Source organism: Neophocaena asiaeorientalis, unplaced genomic scaffold (assembly GCF_003031525.2).
Source record: "Neophocaena asiaeorientalis asiaeorientalis breed wild unplaced genomic scaffold, Neophocaena_asiaeorientalis_V1.1 scaffold230, whole genome shotgun sequence".
In the NCBI taxonomy this organism is placed as follows: domain Eukaryota; kingdom Metazoa; phylum Chordata; class Mammalia; order Artiodactyla; family Phocoenidae; genus Neophocaena; species Neophocaena asiaeorientalis.
In genome coordinates this window covers 1,116,431-1,138,134 of record NW_020175186.1, presented here as the reverse complement: position 1 = coordinate 1,138,134, position 21,704 = coordinate 1,116,431, and the positions used below count along the sequence as shown (strand labels likewise).

The 21,704-nt window shown below is 45.1% G+C and overlaps 1 protein-coding gene and 1 long non-coding RNA gene across 4 annotated transcripts in view; one reads left to right on the top strand and one right to left on the bottom strand.

The window, feature by feature from the left end:
• Window positions 1–11,587, bottom strand: part of LOC112412895 (uncharacterized) — a 32,004-nt gene extending 20,417 nt beyond the window's left edge. Inside the window, exons 1-2 of one of the 2 annotated variants that reach the window (XR_003005871.1) lie at window positions 11,273–11,587; window positions 6,466–6,661 (exon numbers count right to left, since the gene is read on the bottom strand). This is a non-coding gene — a long non-coding RNA (uncharacterized LOC112412895). Of the gene's footprint in view, window positions 1–6,465; window positions 6,662–8,421; window positions 8,505–11,272 lie in introns of those variants that run through there. The other variant, XR_003005872.1, reaches the window with a different exon arrangement.
• On the top strand, window positions 645–21,512 carry CSRP3 (cysteine and glycine rich protein 3). 2 transcript variants are annotated; one of them, XM_024764651.1, is made up of 6 exons: window positions 645–719; window positions 9,710–9,849; window positions 14,094–14,262; window positions 15,980–16,112; window positions 19,484–19,577; window positions 21,180–21,512. In XM_024764651.1, the coding sequence occupies exons 2-6, from the start codon at window positions 9,738–9,740 to the stop codon at window positions 21,254–21,256; spliced, it is 585 nt and encodes a 194-aa protein (XP_024620419.1). In that variant the 5' UTR covers window positions 645–719; window positions 9,710–9,737; the 3' UTR covers window positions 21,257–21,512. The 2 variants fall into 2 exon arrangements, with proteins under 2 accessions (XP_024620419.1, XP_024620420.1); XM_024764652.1 differs by lacking the exon at window positions 645–719 and having other exon boundaries at window positions 9,738–9,849; window positions 15,980–16,094; window positions 21,180–21,421.
• Window positions 21,513–21,704: the final 192 nt, after the last annotated feature.

Here is a 21,704-nt window from a genome sequence, read left to right as displayed (position 1 = left end):
GGGTTCAGAGAGACTTATCGAGACTTGTAAATAGGATGCACAGCCATGTTAAATTCTGAAGTAGAAAAAGATAACAAAGTAACTCAAACCTTTGGAAAGAAAGGTTTTCTTCATAGGATAGCGGGCCATGAAGTGACAGGACCCTAATGATTAGCTGACTTTTTTCCCCAAGCTCCTTTGAAGAGATTATCTAACTATCATTTCCGACAATCATGACTCCTATTTTTAGCTCTGAGTTTTCTTCCCGAGCACAGTGACCTGCGTCTCGGAGTTACAAAGGGCTCCCAGATATGGTTCATGATTCATATGCAGGTACCTTGCATTGACTTCCAGGAAGGTTAGGGGGGTAGGAGCCAGGAAAATGATTTTAGGTGTAAAACCTTTCTTTGCTCTTGTTCCTTTTCCCACCACTTGATCAGAAATGCACACTCCACGAATTGATCCCTTGGCGCCATAGGCGATTGGCAATTAAAACAGAACCCAAGAGATACTGTTCTCCAAGGGCCTCGCAGCTGGTGTGGGCGGGACGACACTCAGGGCTTTGGTCACCGGCTATTTCCAGCCTCTGATAGCAGTTGTGTTACTCATGTCTCATTCACCCTCTCCCCTCGGCCTCCCTCCCCTCCCCTCCGCAGGCCAAGGCTGGTGACAGCCCCCATATATTTAAAGAGGACATGAGCCCCCTTAGGCAGTTGAGCCGACAGAGACCGCACAGGCAGGTGAGTGGAGCGAAGGGCATCAGGGCTGGGGGTGGGCTGGCCTGGTGGCCAGCTGGGACTCGGAAGGGTCCCGTAGAGCAAGGGTGTGTTTCACGTCCCAAGTACCAGCATCCACTCTGGTTCTGTGTGAGGAGGCTCAAGTTATGCTTGATTCTGGGTGGACCTAGTTGTCTAGAACATTCCTAAAAGGGTGATTAGCGTTTGGGGGCTCAAGGAAAATCCACAGAGAATAAGTAAGGGATTATTTTCGGTCTAAAACCATTTCCATTATTCGTGGAATAATGTTTCTTATCGTCTTAGTCAAAAGACCTGCATTCTAGTCCTAGGACCACGTAAATGAAAGGATGTGAGACTTTGAGAAAGTTCCTGCCCTCAGGGTCTTGGTCTCCTCTGCAGTGATGGATGTGGACGTGGTGACAGTTTTCTGAACTGTAAAGCACTGCACAGTTACAAAGTGGTTGCAATAGATACGATACAGCAGAAGCCAGCTTTCCAATGCGCAAAATACAAGGACTTGTTCTTTTCAAAAGGTGTGGGTGAATGACTCAGATGTCTATATTTCACCTTACCCTGTCTCTCACATAAGTAATACTCAATGGAGTTGTTGACTTAAAATTGATTTTATATCCCAAGGATGTTCAGCAACTGGCTTGCTTTTAATAATTTGAAACTAATCAAAGCAGACCCAAAACAGACATTGCTGTATTGAAAACCCATTAAAAGCTCTGTTTACTGGGAAGATAATTCCCAGCTGGGGCTGAGGGGTGATTCCCAGTGTTTCCTCTAGGTTTCAGTAAAGGACTTTTTTTTTTTTTTTTTACATCCCAGTGAATGACAGGCATGAGTGCGACTGAGAATAAGAAGTGGTTTTAAACAATAGTCTGAGTGGAGCTGCTGCCTTCAGATCAAAGCCACTGCCTCTAACTTCTGTTCCCTTCACTGAGCTGGGGAGTTGGGGAACAGGTCTGAGGAACCTTGTCTCTCTGCAGTACAACTCAATGCAATCCAATGAGCTTGTACTGACCATCTCATGTGTCGGAACTGGTGTGAAGTAGAGGCATCACTAATGCAGGGAAGGTTGGGCATCAACATGGACAGGACAAGAAAATAGAGAAGAGCCTGTGTCCTCAGTTGACTTTTGGGACTGAATCTCAACGCTGGGTACATCCAATTCATTACAATTTATGTAAAACTGCTTTCTGATCAGAAAATGTCCGGGATTCTTCTGGCTTGGCTTTGGTTCCATTCTGAACAACTCAGTCACTAAACTGAGCCCAGGGGACTTCCCTGTGAGTCCAGTGGTTCAGATCTGCGCTTCCACTGCAGGGAGCGTGGGTTCAATCCCTGGTCAGGGAACTAAGATCCCTCACGCCAAACGGCACAGTCAAAAAACATAAAAAAATAAAATGAGCCCTGGCTGTTGGCAGAGCGTACAGCCGACCCTCAGGCTCAGCGCCCTCTCAGCGGGCAGACAGGTGCTCTGCAGTCCCTGCACAAGCCGTCCATTGGAGGTGGAGGGGGCAGGCCAGGGGGCAGGGGGAGAGAGAAGGAAAGAGAGAACAGGGTCCTTCAACAGGCAAATTGCCATGGACTTCTTGGAAGAAGTGGAGACAGACTCTCAGTAGAATACAAATTCAGAAATCCTGGGAACTTGAAGAAGGAAATAGAAGAAAGCAAAGAGCATTAGTCACAGAGGCAGTTCAAATTCTAGCTCTGAGCATCACTGCTCTGAGTTTCCATTTCTGAGCAGTAAAATTAAAGTAAGGCCACCTATCCCAAAGGGATTTGTTAGAATCAAATGGGATAAAGTATAAGAAAGTACTTTGTAAGTCTAATAAAACTGTACAAATATTCAAGGCCTTGGAGAAAAGGCACAGGGCCAAACCTGATGGGCTGCAGGAGGATTTCCTGCTAAGTACAAATGTGATGATAAAAGTCCAGAGGTCAGAGCAAATAACAAGCTGACCAGGAGTTAGAAGATGATTAATTTGTTTTACAAGAGGAAGGACACAGACAAGGAATATAATACACAGGGAATATAACTCCTGAGGCAGGCAAACTTCCAATCATAACCGTGCCACTCAGATGTCTGGGAATACTATATCCAGAGTTGGCCTTCATGGCCAAAGAGAAACGTGATGCCTTCAAATGCTAAAAACTTCAGTTATTCATCACAATGAAGGAATTCAGGAGAAGAGACAATAATTGTCTTATTACTGGGACCAAGGAAGATGGAAGCTTCGGAGCCTCATCACGGACCTCATCACGGGAAAGCGTAGATCGTGATTTGTTGGTCGTTTACTGCCCTGTGCAAGCTCAGAACAAAATTAGCCTATTTAACTGTCACCAAAAGTCCTGCAAGAAGTCATTCTTCAGAGTAAGCAACGAAAGTTCAAAGAAGCAAAGTAATTACTCAGGATCACACGGCTAGGAAGTGGCAGAGCCAGGATGTAAACCAGGGTGCAACGTGGTCTTCAAAACAAATTATAAAGGCTAGGATAGAACAAAGTGAGTTTCTGAGAGTAAAAGTCAGCCACACCTTAGAGATAATTTCAGGAAAGATATAATATGACCTGTGCATTACAGCTTTAGTTTAAGGGGCAGGTGTGTCTACTCTGAATTTTAAAGGGATGAGAGCTGGGTTTATTTCTGTGCTGGGATTAAGCAACCTATCTCCCCAGGCTTTGTGAAAGGGCCTCTGGAAAGGGGACCTCATATATCTGTTCAGAAGCTTAGGAGGAAGCCGCTCACCTTGAATGTCCTACACCGGGGAGCTGAAGGCCATGGTCTCCCTGGGCCACAGTGACTCTGTTTGGGTTCACTGCTTCCCTTCAAAGTCCAGAGCACCAGAGAGGTCAGCTGGTGGTAGGCACCAGAGCTGCCAAAGTGAGGAAGCGGGTGTCCCGGGGCACAGGCTCAGGACCCTGCCTGATGTGCCGTCCCTGGTGCCAGGCACCCCGATCCCCCCAAGGAGGCTGACTCTCTCCCTGGCCTGGCTGCATCTGTTCTTGGGTACAGCACACTCTCAAGGCTGAGAAACAGAGTTGGTTCACAGTCTGAAGAGAAGGGCCATGGAGAAGGAGTTGGAAAGATTTACTTGTTTTAAGAAAATGGATTTTAAAACCATTTTGGAGATAAAATAATAACAGTAATAATGAAAGCAACTAAAATTATTAAACACCTGCTATGTATAAGCACTGATGTGTAATATGTTAGCTATTATTATTAACTTATTTAACTGAAAACAACCTTCTAAGGCAAGTCTTCTCATTCTCTCTTTATGTGCATGACGACATGGGTTCAAAGATTTTGAGTAATTTGCCCATGGTTGAACAGATAGTGTTTTTTTGTTTTTGTTTTTGTTTTGCGGTACACGGGCCTCTCACTGCTGTGGCCTCCCCCGTTGCGGAGCACAGGCTCCGGATGTGCAGGTTCAGCGGCCATGGCTCACGGGCCCAGCCGCTCCGCGGCATGTGGGATCCTCCCGGACCGGGGCACGAACCCGTGTCCCCTGCATTGGCAGGCGGACTCTCAACCACTGTGCCACCAGGGAAGCCCCAGATAGTGTTTTTTGAAACCTGGCTTGGTTCTTTCCAAAGCCCTTCTTTCCCCACATCATCTGTTTTACCTGGATTAAGAGACTAGAGAAGAGGCAGTGTTTGAGAGGAGACACTACTGGGCAGCTTTTCTGCAAGGTGAGGCTCTAGTCAGCGATCAGATCCCTAAACCTGTCTCAGGGCTTGAAGGACCCTTGAAGGGGGCTTCACTACATTACATTACACTTGGACACCCATCCACTGCCAAGCTAAATCAATAGTGAGAACTCTCCAGCCCCAAAGGAGCCCTTTCCATGTGTGAAGAGCACTGACTCTTAGAAAGTCTTTTATTTTACTGAACTGAATTCCGCCTCCCTCTTTTACTCCCACCCATGAGTATTCTCTCTGTCCCATGGAGAGACAATGGGTCAATCAGATCCCAATTCCCATCAGCTGGGAAGGTTGGTTAATGGAGGTGCTGACCCTTGTCCCCTCTCAAGCGTGCTGTAAGCAGGAACATGGGACACAGAACCAGCTTAAACTGGGGTTTGAATTGTGGTTCTGCCGCTTACTGGTGGTAGGACCTCAGACAAGTCACTTAAGCCCTCTGATCCTCATTTTTCTCATCTGCAAAATGGGGATCACAAAATTTGCTACGCAGGGCTGTTGTATTTACGGATAGTATATCTATAGCAACTGATACATAGTAAACAATAAATAGAAGCTAATGTTAACATAAGAACACAGCTTTGGAGTCAGAGCGACCTAAATTCCAACCTAGCCATGTGACACATACTAACCATGTGACCTTGGGCAATGTAATTTCCCTGAGATTCCATGTCTCCAGCTCTAAAGTGAATGTTGTAAAAGCACCTACCTTGAAGGGTTGTTGTGAAGCTTAAATGAGATTTACCATAGGGCCTGGCCCGAAGGCTGGGCTTCAGACGCTATGGCTTTAATAACAATATTATTATATTAGTAATAATTGTGATTATCACTTAGATTCCAGATATGTGTTTCTATGATCCAAAATCTTTGCCTCAGTCAGTGTAGACAATTTAACTCACTATGTGGAATCAGGCACCTAACAGGACAACCAAATAAACCAACACTGAGATGAAAACAGCATTGTCGCTGGAGGTCTCTGCTCAAAGCCATAGCCTAAGGTTCCCTCCCTGGTTCTTTAATGGACCCCTAACAAAGAAAGAACAGAATCACTGAGCACCCATTTTATCTACACCACCCACTTTTGCCCTAAGGTATCACCTTTCAGCTCCACAGTTGGTAGTTTAAAAAAAGAAAAACAGAGTGTTGGATTAGGAAGAATGCGCCCAAGTTACACAGTACAGTTATACTTTTAAAAATTCAGACTGATACGTGACAACTTAGAGTTGTGGCAGAACTCATTAGCTCTTACATTTTATAACATTCTGCGGTTTACAAAGTGATTTTACTCACACGAACAGCTACCGTCCTCCCAGCAATAGTGAAATAGATGGGACTATCATGCCTGTTTTATAGAGAGGATATTGAAGTTCAGAGGGCCTGCACGGTTTTCTCAGATCACACAGCTTTGAAGAGGCAAGACAGAACTAGAACTCTGGCCTCCTGCATCCGGTTTACAGCCTTTTCCAGCCCCTACTATAGCACATTCCCAGTATAATCTCTTCCACAGCACAACTCGTTACGAAATCCACCCAGGTAAGTCTCTCACTGGGATCTGGTATCTAAAAGTCTGGAGTCCACCCTCTCCCTAGTTGACATCACAGGGTCCTGCATTCTGTTTCATCCTCCTAAATTCGACTGTCCCCCCTTTCAGTCCTGACACACGACTTTGTGACAACACAGCCATCTCTGGGACTGGCCCAGGGAGTAGTGCCAGGTGATGTGATGGAGACTGTGATCCAGGTGACAAATGGGGCTGAGTGACGGGCAAGCCTATATTTGGTGTCCCACCTTCAATGACCCTTGCCTGTGTCAGGCAACGCTGATAAACAAATGGCCCACCCCTTGGTATCTTGCCTGCGTAAACTCGCATTCCAGGCCTGGCTAGGGGAGTGTTGAGACACAGGAATTCCAAAGCAATGCAGGAGGCTGAGAAGGTTAGATATGTAATCCAGGACCTACGTGTGCTTTCAAATCATCGTGACTTAATTAGCAGATCGGTGCTATTTGAGTAAACTGAAATAAAGTGAAGAACAATGACTTACCTTTGAACAGCTTCTCAGTGCTGCTTTGAATTCCATCATCTTTCCATGACCTTCACAGTAATCCTGTGAGGAGAGCGCAGGACATAATATTATCGTCATTTTTGACCCACGTTAAGGCCACAAGGTCAAGATTAGAACCTGTGTCTTCCAATTCAGGATGCTTTACAACACACGCTGCCTTTTGGTCTTTGAGCATCTGAAGAAGAAATCAGAGACATCGTCTGTGTTAGGCCCCCATAGCTACGTTTCCATCTTTAGAAGTGGAACTGAGCACCTGTTTAATTGAATGCTTATGGATTTCTATTTTGAGTTTCAAGTCTTGATAAATGTACGTCAGATATTTATGATCACTTAATAACAACCTGTACCAGGCTCCATTACCTTGTGAAAAAGCTATTATCTGTAATCTTATACGCACTTCGGAAAGTATCATGTGTGGACAATTGCTGAATACACACACACACACACACACACACACACACACACACACACACACACACACACACACACCCCTAAGAAGCATATCTCTTTCCCATTAACTTGCAGGACATGCCAATGAAATCTCCATTGAAGATGTGAAATGAGAAATTTGACCTGGGGTTGTTTTCATTGAAAATTTTCACATCATTAATTTCACAAGTGTCACTGTCACATTCCTGGATATATACTGCCCTTCTCCTCTATTTTATATTATGGTGAAACTCAGGACCAAAATGAACACGAAGAAAATTATGATTCTACCCTTTTCCAAAAAAACATACCATCTTTAGTCAGAGAAGGGTGGATCTTGGAAAAAGAAGTTGGGTAAAAAATTACCCTCAAATGTCTACTTTTTATGCCTCATCTTGTTTGTACATGAGATGGCAATCTTGAAAATCTATTCTGCCCCTGAAAGTAAAAAATAAACAAGTTGGGCTCTTTTAGGGCATATTAAGTTCTCCATGCCTTTCTGTGTGCTCTTTTCTCTGCCTGAAATATCCTTTTCCCTTTTCTCTATCTGGTGAACTCTTATTCACCCTTCAAAACCCCATTTAGATGTGATGTTTTCTGTGATCCTCCAACAGCTCACTGCTTTCCTCCCTAGTCTAAATGTCGGTAGCCATGCCCTCCTTTGAGTTTGCATAGCACTTCTCATAAGCCTCTTTTCTGGTACAGAGTATTCTGGTTCCTGCCTATCTTTCTCACTAGAATGTAGGCTTCTCAAGGCTAGGGGACAGGACACAAATTACCCATTTTTATAAGCCTTCCTCTCCTTCATTCCTCACCGAGTAATTAGTGCAGTGTCTGACACATGATAGGCAGGTAGTAAATGCATGGTGATTAAATCAATAAATGAATGAATAAATGCAGACTTGATCCCAAGCCTTTCAATTCAAAATCCATTACTCTTCCCATTAAACTAAGCAATCTGAACTATAGAAATAGTAGCACTAAATGTTTCCTTTTAAAAAACTTATTTTCTAAGATTTTACTGAATAAAAAGAAGAACCTGCTTCTCTGAGAAGGGTAGGATGTTCCTGGCTAACCTAACCTGCTTTTGGAAGCAGGAAAATCTCCTTGCAGGACATTTAGGTGGAGAGTTTCCCTTTGGTCCTAGTATCGGTTTCCATGGTCTGTTTGCTATTTACCTTCTGTTTCTTAGCAAAACCTGTCTTTCTTACGAGGCTGGGAGACACAATCCAGACAGGTGACCCAGGAGGCTTAGTGTTAATTGCCAACTATTATAAGAAGGTGACTAGCTTCCCAGAAGGGAAAGAGAAGGTCAGAGGCAGCCACTTGGAATTGTCTGATAGTGCTTGGTGTCAATGACAAGATGAACACCAGGCTTCTTAGAAACCAGAGGATCTCAGAGAAAATTCAGCCCCCCTGGGACTGGCAGGATTTCAGATTTCACTGAGTACTGATGACTTATTTTAGTTCCGCTCTGGGGAAACTGAAAACTGGATTCATACTTACAGACAGACACGGAGGAAAGAGAAAAAAGTTTCTTGATGTCCCTCCTTGCCTAGTATCTCTCACACAGAATTCTCTAGTGGGGCGACAAGGATGGCCTGGGGCTGGCTATCAGCAGCTTCTGGTAGCAGAGGGTGCTTGAAGGGTGTGCAAGGACCTGCAGGAGCATCACCTGTCCCTGTGAGCTCTGATGAGTACCTTCCTGCACATCCTCTGAACTCCACTGTGAAGCAACAAGGAAAAGAATGACCCTCTTCATATCATAGGTGGGAAAACAGAGGTAAATAGAAGCTATGAAGTTCATCTCGATGCACATGGCAAGTTGCTGGTAGCCCCGAAAGCAGGAGGAGGTTTCCAAACCACTGATCTAGTGCAGTGCCAACATAGCTCATTGCCTGGGCAATGATATTTCTTAAAAAGGAATGAATGGATAGATGAAATAAATCTGAATAGAGTTTTTATATATTATGTATTTTTATCAACAAGATGAGCCAAGGCTTTGCTAACCGAAGGGTGGTGCCCTCCTAGCAGCAACAGCCCTGCCTGGAGTCTTAGAAGTGCAGAATTTCCTGCCTCTCCCCAGATCTACCAAACCAGAATCTGCATCTTCACAAGACCCAAGGTGACTCAAGAAGCACTGAGCTAGATAAGAATACCATTTTCATAGGTTATTCCCACTTCTGATGGAATAATTTTTAAAACCCTAGGTGGAAGAAAATAACAATACTGAATATTTGCATACAATTTCAGATACACAAAACTAGCTTATCCATTCCTTCTAAGGACCCTGTGAGGTACACAGGAGCTGGGGCTATTGAAATTTAACAAAAGAGGAAACTGAGTCCCCAAGTGGTAAAGTGACTTGCTCAGAGCTTGCTCTGAGTGTCTGAGCTTATCCAATGACTTACACACAATAACCATTTGCTGAAGGAATGAATGAAACACCAACAAACTGGGGCTGGATCCTGGTCTTCAGACCACAGCACTACTAGGGATTGGTTCACTCTTTTTTTTTTTTTTAATTTTTATTGGAGTGTAGTTGACTTACAATGTTGTGTTAGTTTCTGGTATACAGCAAAGTGAATCAGTTATATACATATACATATATCCACTCTTTTTTAGATTCTTTTCCCATATAGGCCATTACAGAGTACCGAGTGGAGTTCCCTGTGCTATACAGTAGGTCCTTCCTAGTTACCTATTTTATATATATTATTGTGTATATGTCGATTGGGATTGGCTCACTCTGGAGGTTGCCTAAATTTAGGGTATTTGCTTTATGTCCTGTTAGACTTGACCTTGACCAGAGAGTCTTCAAGATGCCAAACTGGGGTGGAGGAGCGAACTGCGGAGCCTGCGGAAAGACCGTCTACCATGCGGAAGAAATCCAGTGCAACGGAAGGAGTTTCCACAAGACCTGTTTCCACTGCAGTGAGTTGGGTGAACGCCATGACGGCCCCTCAGCACTTCGAAGTTCACACTTAGTCACAGATACTGTGTATCAGTAGTTCTCAGAGTATGGTCTGGGGACCAGCAACATCAGCATCCCCTGGGAACTTGTTAGGAATATCACTTTGGGGCCCCACCTACAGAAGGGATGGTGCTCTCCTGAGCACCCCCTCTCCAACCACTTGTCCACCTCAGAGGCCGTTTCCCTGAAGCTCAAAGTCAGAACAAGCTCCCAGTGGTGAAAACTTGACCCAGTGGCGACATTTACAAAGTGTGACTTGACAGAGTAAGAAAGCCATCACTTATCTGCAGCCAGGATGGACTTGGCTTGATGTGCTGTCCCCACAGGCCAGCGGTCACCGAAGCCAGCTACAACTGGTCTTTCCTAAGAAAGAACCTGTGTCAGGCTGGGGGGCAACAGATGACAATTCTGGAAGCGTGGGAAAGGGAAGCGTTTGGGGCACCATCAACTTGACAAGGGGAATCTTTACCGTCCCCTGCTGGACACAGTTTCACAAATGTCAAAACCAGGGGGGCATTTAAAACCCCGTGGTCCACCTGGGAGTCAGGCTCTACCCAACTCATGTGACTTTGGACAAGTCATTTCTCATCTCTAAGCTGGGTCATTGGCATCTACAGCAGAGCCAGGAGCAGAGTCTGTGCCTTCAGATTCCCAGTCCAGTCTCTTCAACACGACTGCCTTCTAGAGTTTCCTAGCAGCTTGATCCTATTTTAGGAGAGCAGTTCTGTCTTGGCCACTTGCCTTCTTTGCTCCCCTCCAGTAGGTCTGGCTTAAGGGTTAGCTTTACTGGACATTTCGCAGACGCGCGCTCCCCAACCCTTCGTGACCCATCCGCCCCCATGTCTCAGCCCAGCAGCCGCAAGGCATCACGTTGCCTCAAGCTGTTTCAAACAGAACTTCAAGGGTTGGGCTCCATCTGTTAGGGCATGGAGACACTTCATCCTCCAGAAATAGTAGCGCTTTCTCTGCTGCAGGAGTTTCCATTATCCCTTACCTCCCACAACAAACATAACTGTCACCAAGCAATAGGGGGAAACGACTGTGAGTGATTGGGTGTGTGGATTTACTAATGTTTTAGGTTTTAATGATGCGTAATTCTTTTTAAGCCATCATACACATTCATCAGGTTCACCACTATCATCACAATGATCCAGAGTCACTGCTCAAGAGAGTTCATTCCATAACCCTCTGGCTTTTGTCCAAATATAGCTAGTGTTCTTTAAAAAGAGTGGGGGAAAGGAATATTGGTAAGAACACTGGAGCTGGAGTGAAAATGACTAGGGTTTGAGTATGGGCTCTACCATGCACTTTAACTGTGTGACCTTGGGTAAGTCACCATTGTGAGCCTCAATTTCCCCATTTATAAAATAGAGATGGTTATACCTGCCACACAAGTTGTTGTAAGAAGAAAGCTGGGTTTCTTCATCTGAGATCCAATTTTCTAGGCCTTTATTCTCCTTTCATCAGCTTGGATGTCTGAGTGGGTACAGGCAACGGTGGGGATGCTTTCCACGGCGAGGGGTGTCTTGTTTTCCCAGGCAGCAGGAGGAGGCCCTGTTTAACGGAGCCATGGAAGAACGATGTGAGCATTTGCTGGTGCATCCCTTTCAACCCCTGGATATTCTCCTTAGAACCTGTGGGTGGGATGGGGGTCTGAGCAGTACAGGTTTCTGCAGTGGTGGACAGAAGGATCCTGGAGAGGAGCGTGATTTTCTGTAGTATCGTCACAACAGTGGTCTGTCCACAGGTCAACCTGTAGTTGCTGGAAATAGAGTTCAGAGAGGCAGAGTCTACCTTAGTTTGTCTCCTGGCCAGTGTTCTCCAAACTTCTATACAAATCTTAACCCCCCTACCAGTGCCGTCCAAAAGATATATAATGCAAACCACATATGGAAACTTAAATTTTTCTAGTAAACTTATTTTTTAAAATGTGAAAAGGAACAGGTGAAATTAATTTTAAAACATTTAACCCAATATATCCAAAAATTGCAATTTCAACATGTCACCAATATACACATTATAACATCACGTGGCGGGTGAGTGGCTGCGGTATTACACAGCACAGCTCTGCTGTGCCTGTGTGTGTGAAAGCTAGTCAGAAGCCAGGGAGTGGCTATAGAATTGGCCAGGACAAGACAAGGTATAGGCAGTCCTGGAATGATGGGAATGAGCACTGGAGTAGGAGTCAAAGGACCTGAGGCCAGTCATGGCTCTGCAATTTACCACTGTATAATCGTGGACAAGTCACTGATCTTCATTCACACATGCATGCATGCATTCATTCATTCATTCATTCACTCAACAAATGTTTACGGAGGACTAACTCTGGGCTAGGCTCTGTGCTACATTCTGGGGATATTAAAACTGTTTTGCCCTCAAAGAACTCAGAGTATAGAACATAAATGAATAGTCAACAAGTTGTTCTGAAAAAAAAAAAAAACCAAAGAAAACCAAGTTGTTCTGGAGATTAGTAACTGACAGCTACAGGAAGGGCAGAGACAGGTATATACCTTACATGCTCAAATATAAGGCAAATTCCCCCCAAAATTATTCCTCATAAAAAGGGTTTGCCTTGGCTTCAGAGTCTTATAAAGTCTCTCATGCTACAGGACAGGCTCTCAATTACTCCATTTATTTAATCTGTTTTTTTAATAGAAATTCTTACAAACAATATTGACATAATTATTTAATGAACTCCCATACGCCTGTTTACCCAGCCACATAACCATCAACCTCTGGCCAATCCTACCTCATCTACAACCTTATCTTCTTCTCCCACTCTTGTATTCAATAACACTTTTTTAAAAAAAAAAAAATAACCACTTGAGAAAGGCATATTAGCCTGAAACAACCTCATTCAAAGCTGGATTGCTTATAGAGGTCACTTGATGGAACTGTTTTTTTAAAAAACAGGCAAATAAATTGAATGCCCATATATTATTATTCCTGTGGATATATGACCTCACTATTACAAGCACTAAGTAGCACCCTAAACAACCTTTAAGGATCATCATTACAAAGCGATATAGCAAGGTATTAGGCTGTGGAGATCCTACATACTTTTTAATGCTGCCCTAATATTATTGCTAATAGGTACTTCTTGCTGAGATACAATTTCCAGGTGACAGCCCCCTTCTCAGGTAAACAGGGCTGCCTCTAAAAGACACAGACAGAAGTAGGGATGAGCTGCTCTGGAGAGCTGAGTCAGATGCCTCAGAAAGACACTGTTGAGAAGGGAGATGCTGATGTTGAAGATGCAGAGGAATAATTTGGATACAATTGTTTCCTGAATTTGTGTCAGATTAGAAAAAAGTAACATCTCCAAATCCATATATTGTTGATCTATATTATTAAATTAAATGTTACAAGCAGATATTTGACACTTTCATTTATATCCTTAAATGTTTATTTAATTCAAGTTGGCAAAAATTTTTCTATTAATAGAAAAATCTAATTAATAGAAGATTTTCTATTAATCTTCTCTTTGGAAAAATAGGGGATTGTCTTACATACTATGTATAATGTATATACACAACATGTGTATAATAACTATACTAGGGTAAAGTATGGGGGATACTTTACATTAGATGATATACAGTAACCAAGGGGCTTGAGCCAATATAAGCCTAACAGCAGGTCTTCATTGCCTCCCCTGCTTCCAGAAGTGGATCAAAAGAAGTCTCAGCCGTAATTACCTCCTTGAATATCAAAGGGCTTTTCAAAATCCATTTTAAGTAGAGAAACTGCGCAATGCTGATTCTGATATGATTAAGAAAAAAATAAGTTCCTCCCCTGCCTCAGCCCCTCACCCCCTACTCACCCACACACAAATACACTCACACTTCCCGATGTCATTTGTGGTGAGACACTCAGGAGTGCATGTTGTCCCCATTCAGGGACAATATTCTTAGCTGGTCCAAGACCACACACCAGGTTCCAGTCCTGGCCTCCACCTCTTTCTAGCTGGGTACCACTGAAAACATTACTTCCCTTCTCTGTGCTCCAATTTTTTCATCTGTGAAACAGGACTGCCTTGGAATCTACGACTCAGGACAGATGTTCTGGTCAGGAATCAAAGTTGTGTTCTTGGCTGGTGGGGGGGGCCCTTGTGCTGAGTCCCTTGGCCCCAGTCAGGGTATTGGGGGTGCAGGGAAGGCGGGGAGGAATCTCAACGCTAACCCCCTGACCATCCTTTCCTCAACAGTGGCCTGCAGGAAGGCTCTGGACAGCACCACAGTGGCAGCTCACGAGTCAGAGATCTACTGTAAGGTCTGCTACGGGCGCAAGTATGGCCCCAAGGGGATCGGGTATGGACAAGGTGCCGGCTGCCTCAGCACGGACACGGGTGAACACCTGGGCCTCCAGTTCCAACAGTGAGTTACTGCCCCGCTTCTCCCAGCCCGTAGAGCCCCAGCTATCAGGACAGTTCATTCTGTTCCCATGGCAACGTTTTCTGGAAGTGGGAGAATGGACTCTATTGCTGACTTGCCGACAATAGGAATACTCAGTCTGACCAAGTTCTAACAATGTGTCATCTCTCCGAAGACTCTCTTTAAATTATCTGCCTTTCAAAAGGGCAATTACTTTTACACCATGGCTCTTGGTTTGCATGTCAAGAGACAACCCAGAATGTACAGATGTTCTATTGTTTGACCTTCGCAAAACTGCATGGAGTCTCTTTTCTTCCTCGTTGAGCATTTTTTGTGTAAATCACATAAATATGGCAGGGACGCAATGGCCATCCTCTGTGTGCTTGTCACTGAAAGATTTCTTCCCTTGGGTTGTAAGATAACTAACGTCTGCATCGCAGTGGGGAGTGGCTCTGTGGGGATGGGCTGTGCCTCAGAAGTAGACAATTATAACTTTCTGTAGGTCTCCCGTGCTGCCTGTTGCCAGTACAACGATGAGGTTTCCCCAACATTATCCTAGGGAAGCCAGGATTTCACACTGTGCCACCTCCATCTACCAGTCTGCTCTACGTGATCATGCTGACCTCCAGCCCAAAACTGAATATATACACTGACAGTCACTGGCCTGCAGCTGCTGTCTGGCCAGCTGGTACCCGGGCTCAGCTCTGTGGCGGGACTGGCAGAAAGGCCCAGCCCAACTGAGGCAGTGTCCCCTAGAGAATAGCGAGAGCATCTGAGGAGTCATCTGGTCCCTTCCGAAGAGAGTAGCCCATGGTAGAGCCTGGAAAACTGCAGGGATGTGTGACTAGTCATATAAATTTTTCTCACTACTCAAGCCCAACCGGAGATGCTATTTTAAAAAGAAAGGTGATACCAGCTGCATTCTCTGTCTCACATTACCCAAAGCTCACTCTTCTACGTTAGGGCTTTCCTGTGGTGCTGCACAGCCAGGAAGAGTCTGGAGACCTGGGTTTCATCCCAGCTCCACCAGTTATGAGCTGCTAACCTTGGGCACTTACCCCTCTGGCCCATGCTCTCCTCCAGCTAGCCCTGCCTCCTTTAGAGGGTTATGGTGAGGCTCAAACGATAAACGTACAAGGAAACGCCAAAAGGTATGGAATCACAGGGTTATCACTGTGCCTCTCTCTTAGACTTTGCTCTCAAGAGGACAGGGGACCTTTGGATGCAGGGTGACAATTTGAACTGTGATAAGCATCAGCTCATTGGACTGTGGTTTGTTTAGTATCAACTGTCAAGATCCCATCTTGCCCTGTAATATTTTTACTCATTTTGGAAAGCAGACCCGTGGGTTTCAAGGTGGTATAGAAAACCCTAAACGAACAATCACAGCAATATAACAAGACAAGGGTAATTATACAAGCTAACATACGTGGAACACTTGTGAAGTGCTTTACAACAGAAAGGAAAGAGGTAAGTGAATTCTGGCTAACATTCCTCAGCCCTTACAACAGGCCAGGGAGGCACTGTTCTAAGTGCTTTACTCATGTGGCCTCATTTAACCTTCTCAACAACCCTGTGAGGAAGGTACTATGACTATCCCCACTTTCCAGATGAGGCATCTAAGGCACAGAGAAGTTAAGTAACTTGCTCAAAGTCACACAGCTAGTACTGTTTGCCAAGGGAAGTCTATAGGTTTCACTCATTTGTCAATTTCCACCAGGTCCCCAAAGCCGGCACGCTCTGCCACCACCAGCAACCCTTCCAAGTTCACTTCGAAGTTTGGAGAGTCGGAGAAGTGCCCTCGATGCAGAAAGTCAGTCTATGCTGCTGAGAAGGTGATGGGAGGCGGCAAGGTAAGGACTTCTATATGAGTCAGATGGGATGCTGGGAGGAATGAGAGAAGAAAGTAGGAACTGAGGGTGGGTGGAGGCCAGACCCTCCTTAGCTCCCAGGAACCATTTAGGAGCCACCCATCCTTACCCACTTTCCTGGGCTGTGACTGTCACCCTGCAGTGCCCTAGGAAACTGGAACTGGTGGATGGAATTCGATGCAATAAGCGTTAACCCACTAGGGGGAGGCACCCAGCTAGGAGCTCTGGAGAAACAAAGGCACACAGGCTCCCCTATCCTGTGTCCACAATCCTTCCAGAAGTGTCAGCCCGGGGAGCTGTCACCACTGCATAACTCAGCCTGATATTGGCATCACACTGATGCACACAGCAAACACCCCACAGCAGTGAGAAGCATCCTCGCTCACAGTGTCCTGGCAATAGGGAAAGTCATCTGATGTCTGAGACAGTAACACACACTTGTCTACAAGCTCCAGTTTCAGGCCTGAAGCCAGGGTGTTCACCAAAGGATCTGAGCCTGAAGAAAGACAAAAATCCTGTTTATACTAAGTAGGGGGAGGAAGCCCACGGAGAGTGTCTGACTCCAAATATAGGCGCAGTCTCCACCCCAGGACAGGCCATTTAAATACAGGTGAGGACCCTGGGCTGTGCCTAGAAGACACGCAGATATGAAGAAAGCAGACAGTCTTCTGGATGATCCAAGTCACGCAACTCTCTTCCATCAGAAATTCAGGGAGAGTATCAAAAAGGCTACAAATAATAAACGCTGGAGAGGGTGTGGAGAAAATGGATCCCTCCTACACTGCTGGTAGGAATGTAAACTGGTGCAGCCACTATGGAGAACAGTATGGAGGTTCCTTAAAAAACTAAAAATAGAGTTACCATATGATCCAGCAATCCCATTCCTGAGTATGTGTCTGGAAGAGATGAAAATTCTAAGTCAAAAAGATACATGCACCCCAATGTTCATAGCAGCACTATTTACAATAGTCAAGACATGGAAGCAACCTAAATGTCCATCAACAGAGGAATGGATAAAGAATGTGGTGTATAGGGACTTCCCTGGTAGTCCGGTCCATGCTTTCACTGCAGGGGGTGCAGGTTTAAGCCCTGGTCAGGGAACTAAGATCCCACATGTCACACAGTGTGGCCAAAAAAAATTTAAAAAAAGAATGTGGTGTATATAAATGTGTGTGTGCTATATATATGTGTGTTTGCAGAAAGTCAGTCTATGCTGCTGAGAAGGTGATGGGAGGCGGCAAGGTAAGGACTTCTATATGAGTCAGATGGGATGCTGGGAGGGATGAGAGAAGAAAGTAGGAACTGAGGGTGGGTGGAGGCCAGACCCTCCTTAGCTCCCAGGAACCATTTAGGAGCCACCCATCCTTACCCACTTTCCTGGGCTGTGACTGTCACCCTGCAGTGCCCTAGGAAACTGGAACTGGTGGATGGAATTCGATGCAATAAGCGTTAACCCACTAGGGGGAGGCACCCAGCTAGGAGCTCTGGAGAAACAAAGGCACACAGGCTCCCCTATCCTGTGTCCACAATCCTTCCAGAAGTGTCAGCCCGGGGAGCTGTCACCACTGCATAACTCAGCCTGATATTGGCATCACACTGATGCACACAGCAAACACCCCGCAGCAGTGAGAAGCATCCTCGCTCACAGTGTCCTGGCAATAGGGAAAGTCATCTGATGTCTGAGACAGTAACACACACTTGTCTACAAGCTCCAGTTTCAGGCCTGAAGCCAGGGTGTTCACCAAAGGATCTGAGCCTGAAGAAAGACAAAAATCCTGTTTATACTAAGTAGGGGGAGGAAGCCCACGGAGAGTGTCTGACTCCAAATATAGGCGCAGTCTCCACCCCAGGACAGGCCATTTAAATACAGGTGAGGACCCTGGGCTGTGCCTAGAAGACACGCAGATATGAAGAAAGCAGTCTTCTGGATGATCCAAGTCACGCAACTCTCCTCCATCAGAAATTCAGGGAGAGTATCAAAAAGGCTACAAATAATAAACGCTGGAGAGGGTGTGGAGAAAATGGATCCCTCCTACACTGCTGGTAGGAATGTAAACTGGTGCAGCCACTATGGAGAACAGTATGGAGGTTCCTTAAAAAACTAAAAATAGAGTTACCATATGATCCAGCAATCCCATTCCTGAGTATGTGTCTGGAAGAGATGAAAATTCTAAGTCAAAAAGATACATGCACCCCAATGTTCATAGCAGCACTATTTACAATAGTCAAGACATGGAAGCAACCTAAATGTCCATCAACAGAGGAATGGATAAAGAATGTGGTGTATAGGGACTTCCCTGGTAGTCCAGTCCATGCTTTCACTGCAGGGGGTGCAGGTTTAAGCCCTGGTCAGGGAACTAAGATCCCACATGTCACACAGTGTGGCCAAAAAAAATTTAAAAAAAGAATGTGGTGTATATAAATGTGTGTGTGCTATATATATGTGTGTGATATATATACCACACACACACACACACACACACACACACACACACACAAATGGAATATTACTCAGCCATAAAAAAGAATGAAATAATGCCATTTACAGCAACATGGACGGACCTAGAGATGATCGTACTAAGTGAAGTAAGTCAGACAAAGACAAATATCATATGATATCACTTATAGTGGAATCTAAAAAAATGATACAAATGAGATTATTTACAAAACAGAAATAGAGTCACAGATATAGAAAACAAACTTATGGTTACAAAAAGGGAAGTGGGGGGTGGATAAATTAGGAGTTGGGGGTTAACGTATACACACATTAAACATCAAGGACCTACCTACTGTATATCACAGGGAACTATATTCAGTATCTTGTAATAACCTATAATGAAAAAGAATCTGAAAAAGTATATATCTATATATCTATATATAGATATATCACTTTGCTGTACACCCAAAACTACTACAACATTGTAAATCAACTATACTTCAATTAAAAACAAATACACAAAGAGTTAAAATGAAGTTGAATTCCCTGGATGATTGCCCATTTCTTCACCTTTTTTCTTTTTTCATTTTATATTCAATATGTTACCCACTGCCTCAAGTCCAAGTTCCCCTCTCTTCAGTATTTTGGATCTTCTAGAAATGGGAAGCCCTATTCTATTTAGTCTGTTCTGAAGGAATACATATGGAAATCACCTTGATCTATTCATTTTTAGGGGTCCTAAGAATCGCTGGCCAAGCCCATAGCCAGAATAATTATTCCGGGGGCCAATTAGGTGGGTGAACTGTTAAGACAAGGGCATGCCTTTACATGCTGCTGGTCAGGGGACTTAACACGGAAATAAATGCCCTGCCTGCCCTATTAAATATCCACCTGCCTGTTCTCCTGTGCCCTGCAGCCTTGGCACAAGACCTGTTTTCGCTGTGCTATCTGTGGGAAGAGTCTAGAGTCCACGAACGTTACTGACAAAGATGGGGAACTTTATTGCAAAGGTGAGTGGTTTCAGAGACTCTCTTGAGATGTTTTCCCAGGGAGGGTTCTTGGCAGGGGAAGTTGTGTTCCTGCCGAGAGGCTTGTGTCTGCCCGGAGGCATGGCTTCTCAGCCTGAGCCAGGTTTGAGCTCGCAGGATGGGGAGCAAAGCCACCTAAGGGAAAGTAACCTCCCGCCTGACCCAGCTCTGGTCTCCTCCATAGGGACATCTGGGGGGACCTGATACTTATAGATGCCCAGTGGTTCCTGAGCACCTGGGGGGAGAGAGGACAAGGAGGAAGCAGTGTCCTGACTGGCCTTGGAAGAGGCCTTAGGTCTGGACAAAAACATCACATTTCCTTTCAAAAACCTGAACACTCTGTCCATTTGACTGGCAGATAAGGGTGACAGCGTTGCGGGGTGCGTGGATGAACTGTGTTCTGCCTCTCCTGAATTTATCAAGACACATCTATCTCCTTCCTCCCTCCCTCCCTTCCTTCTTTCCCAGCCCCCTTCCTTCCCTCCCTTGCTCTCTCCCTCCTTCCTTTCTGACATTTCTGTTCCTGACGTTGCACATCACTTCGTGATCACAGAAAGCGAACTGACAAGCTGGTTTCCCTTCTGGTCCTCACAGCTCTGCCCCTAACTGCCTCCATCATCCCTTTGTCTTACAGAGAGGCAATAGAGCCTTAGCTCCTTCCTGATGCTACGAAGAAGAAGGGACACTTTAGGGCCAGGGCAATGTGTCCTCACCCTCAGAGCCTCTCCTAGGCCTTTTCTGTTTCTCAGCGGGGTCCTCCCACCCTTTCACTCAATGATGGTGCCTCAGGATCCCCAAATGTGTGTGTTAAGAGTTGGGGAGAGGCAAGGGGGAGGACGGTACTAATCAAGACTGTAGGTGGCCCAGCTTCTCCCAGGATGAGACAGGATGGAAACTGATGCACTATCTGACAGGGGCTGCCTTCTTCTGGCAGTAGAGGGTACAGAGGGTGCTCAGCATTCACAGGCTATAAAATTCTAAAATGTTGCCACAGCCAGTAGGGAGATCAACCTATAGAGAAGTAATTGCATTCTCAAGTGGTACAAGCTCTAGTAGAGGATGCTACACAATGCAGGGTGCAAAAAGGGGCAAGTGATTGGCTGGGGGTGTCGGGAAAGCTTCTTAGAGGAGAAGCTTCCTCTGGGCCTTGAAGGGTGAACGTGGGTTTGGGAGGGGGCGTTCCAGGAACAAAGAGCAGTGAGTGCAAAGGCACCAAGGCCAGGCCATCATGGCTCGTTCCAGGAACTGCAAGCAGTTGTGTGTATCTGAAGGGCAGGCAGGGAGGCGGACGCGAAGGCGGAAGCAGGAGGGGATGAGGCTGGGCAGGCAGCCGGCAGCCAGATTATGTCGACTCAAATGAGAAAATGTCTCTGAACACACCTAGGGAAGTGCAAAGAAGTATAAACAGTTTTATTAGCAAATCTAAAATAAATACAGTTCAATGTGTTTGAAAGTTAACTTACAAACACATTTGTCAAAAGGATGCCTCTCCCAGGTAAAAGGACTGTGCTCAGACAGAGGGAACTGAAATGATGGTGCTGACCAACCCCTTCTCTCCCCTGTCCTCTTCTCTCTCGTTCACAGTTTGCTATGCCAAAAATTTTGGCCCTACAGGTATTGGGTTTGGGGGCCTTACACATCAAGTGGAAAAGAAAGAGTGAAAAGTGCACCGTTTCTCAGGTCTCTCATCGGCCTAAAGCACTTGCCAAGTATCCTACCCAGATGGAAACCCCTCCCCAAACATCCTTTTGTTGGTAGTTGGACAGTGTTTCTCTTCAGAAGTGATCACAGTCTTTACCTGAAGTTAGAAGAGATCTTTGGAAGAAAATTATTAAAAGTCTAATCCGTAACAAATGCTTTATTATTTACGATACTTAGGGTGGGAGAGGCCATAAATAAAAGTTTAAGTGGTAACTTCTACGTCTCTGGATCTTTTCTTTCAAATAGGGGGAAATTTTCAAAAAAACAGAGAGATAGTTTAAAAAAAAATTGTGCAGAGGATGTAATGAATTTTGGTGTCAGCTGTGGAAAGAGTGAGGAGGAGGAGGAAGCCATGGGCAAAGGGAAGGCGTCTTCTAGAATCTGTTGGCTAAGCTTCTTTCTAGTTAG

Bases quoted from the DNA above. Each gene is read 5' to 3' on its own strand.
- CSRP3 (XM_024764651.1), top strand. From the start codon at position 9,738: ATGCCAAACTGGGGTGGAGGAGCGAACTGCGGAGCCTGCGGAAAGACC. The intron at 9,850-14,093 runs GTGAGTTGGGTG...TTTCCTCAACAG, and splicing joins CAAGACCTGTTTCCACTGCA to TGGCCTGCAGGAAGGCTCTG. The intron at 14,263-15,979 runs GTGAGTTACTGC...AATTTCCACCAG, and splicing joins CTGGGCCTCCAGTTCCAACA to GTCCCCAAAGCCGGCACGCT.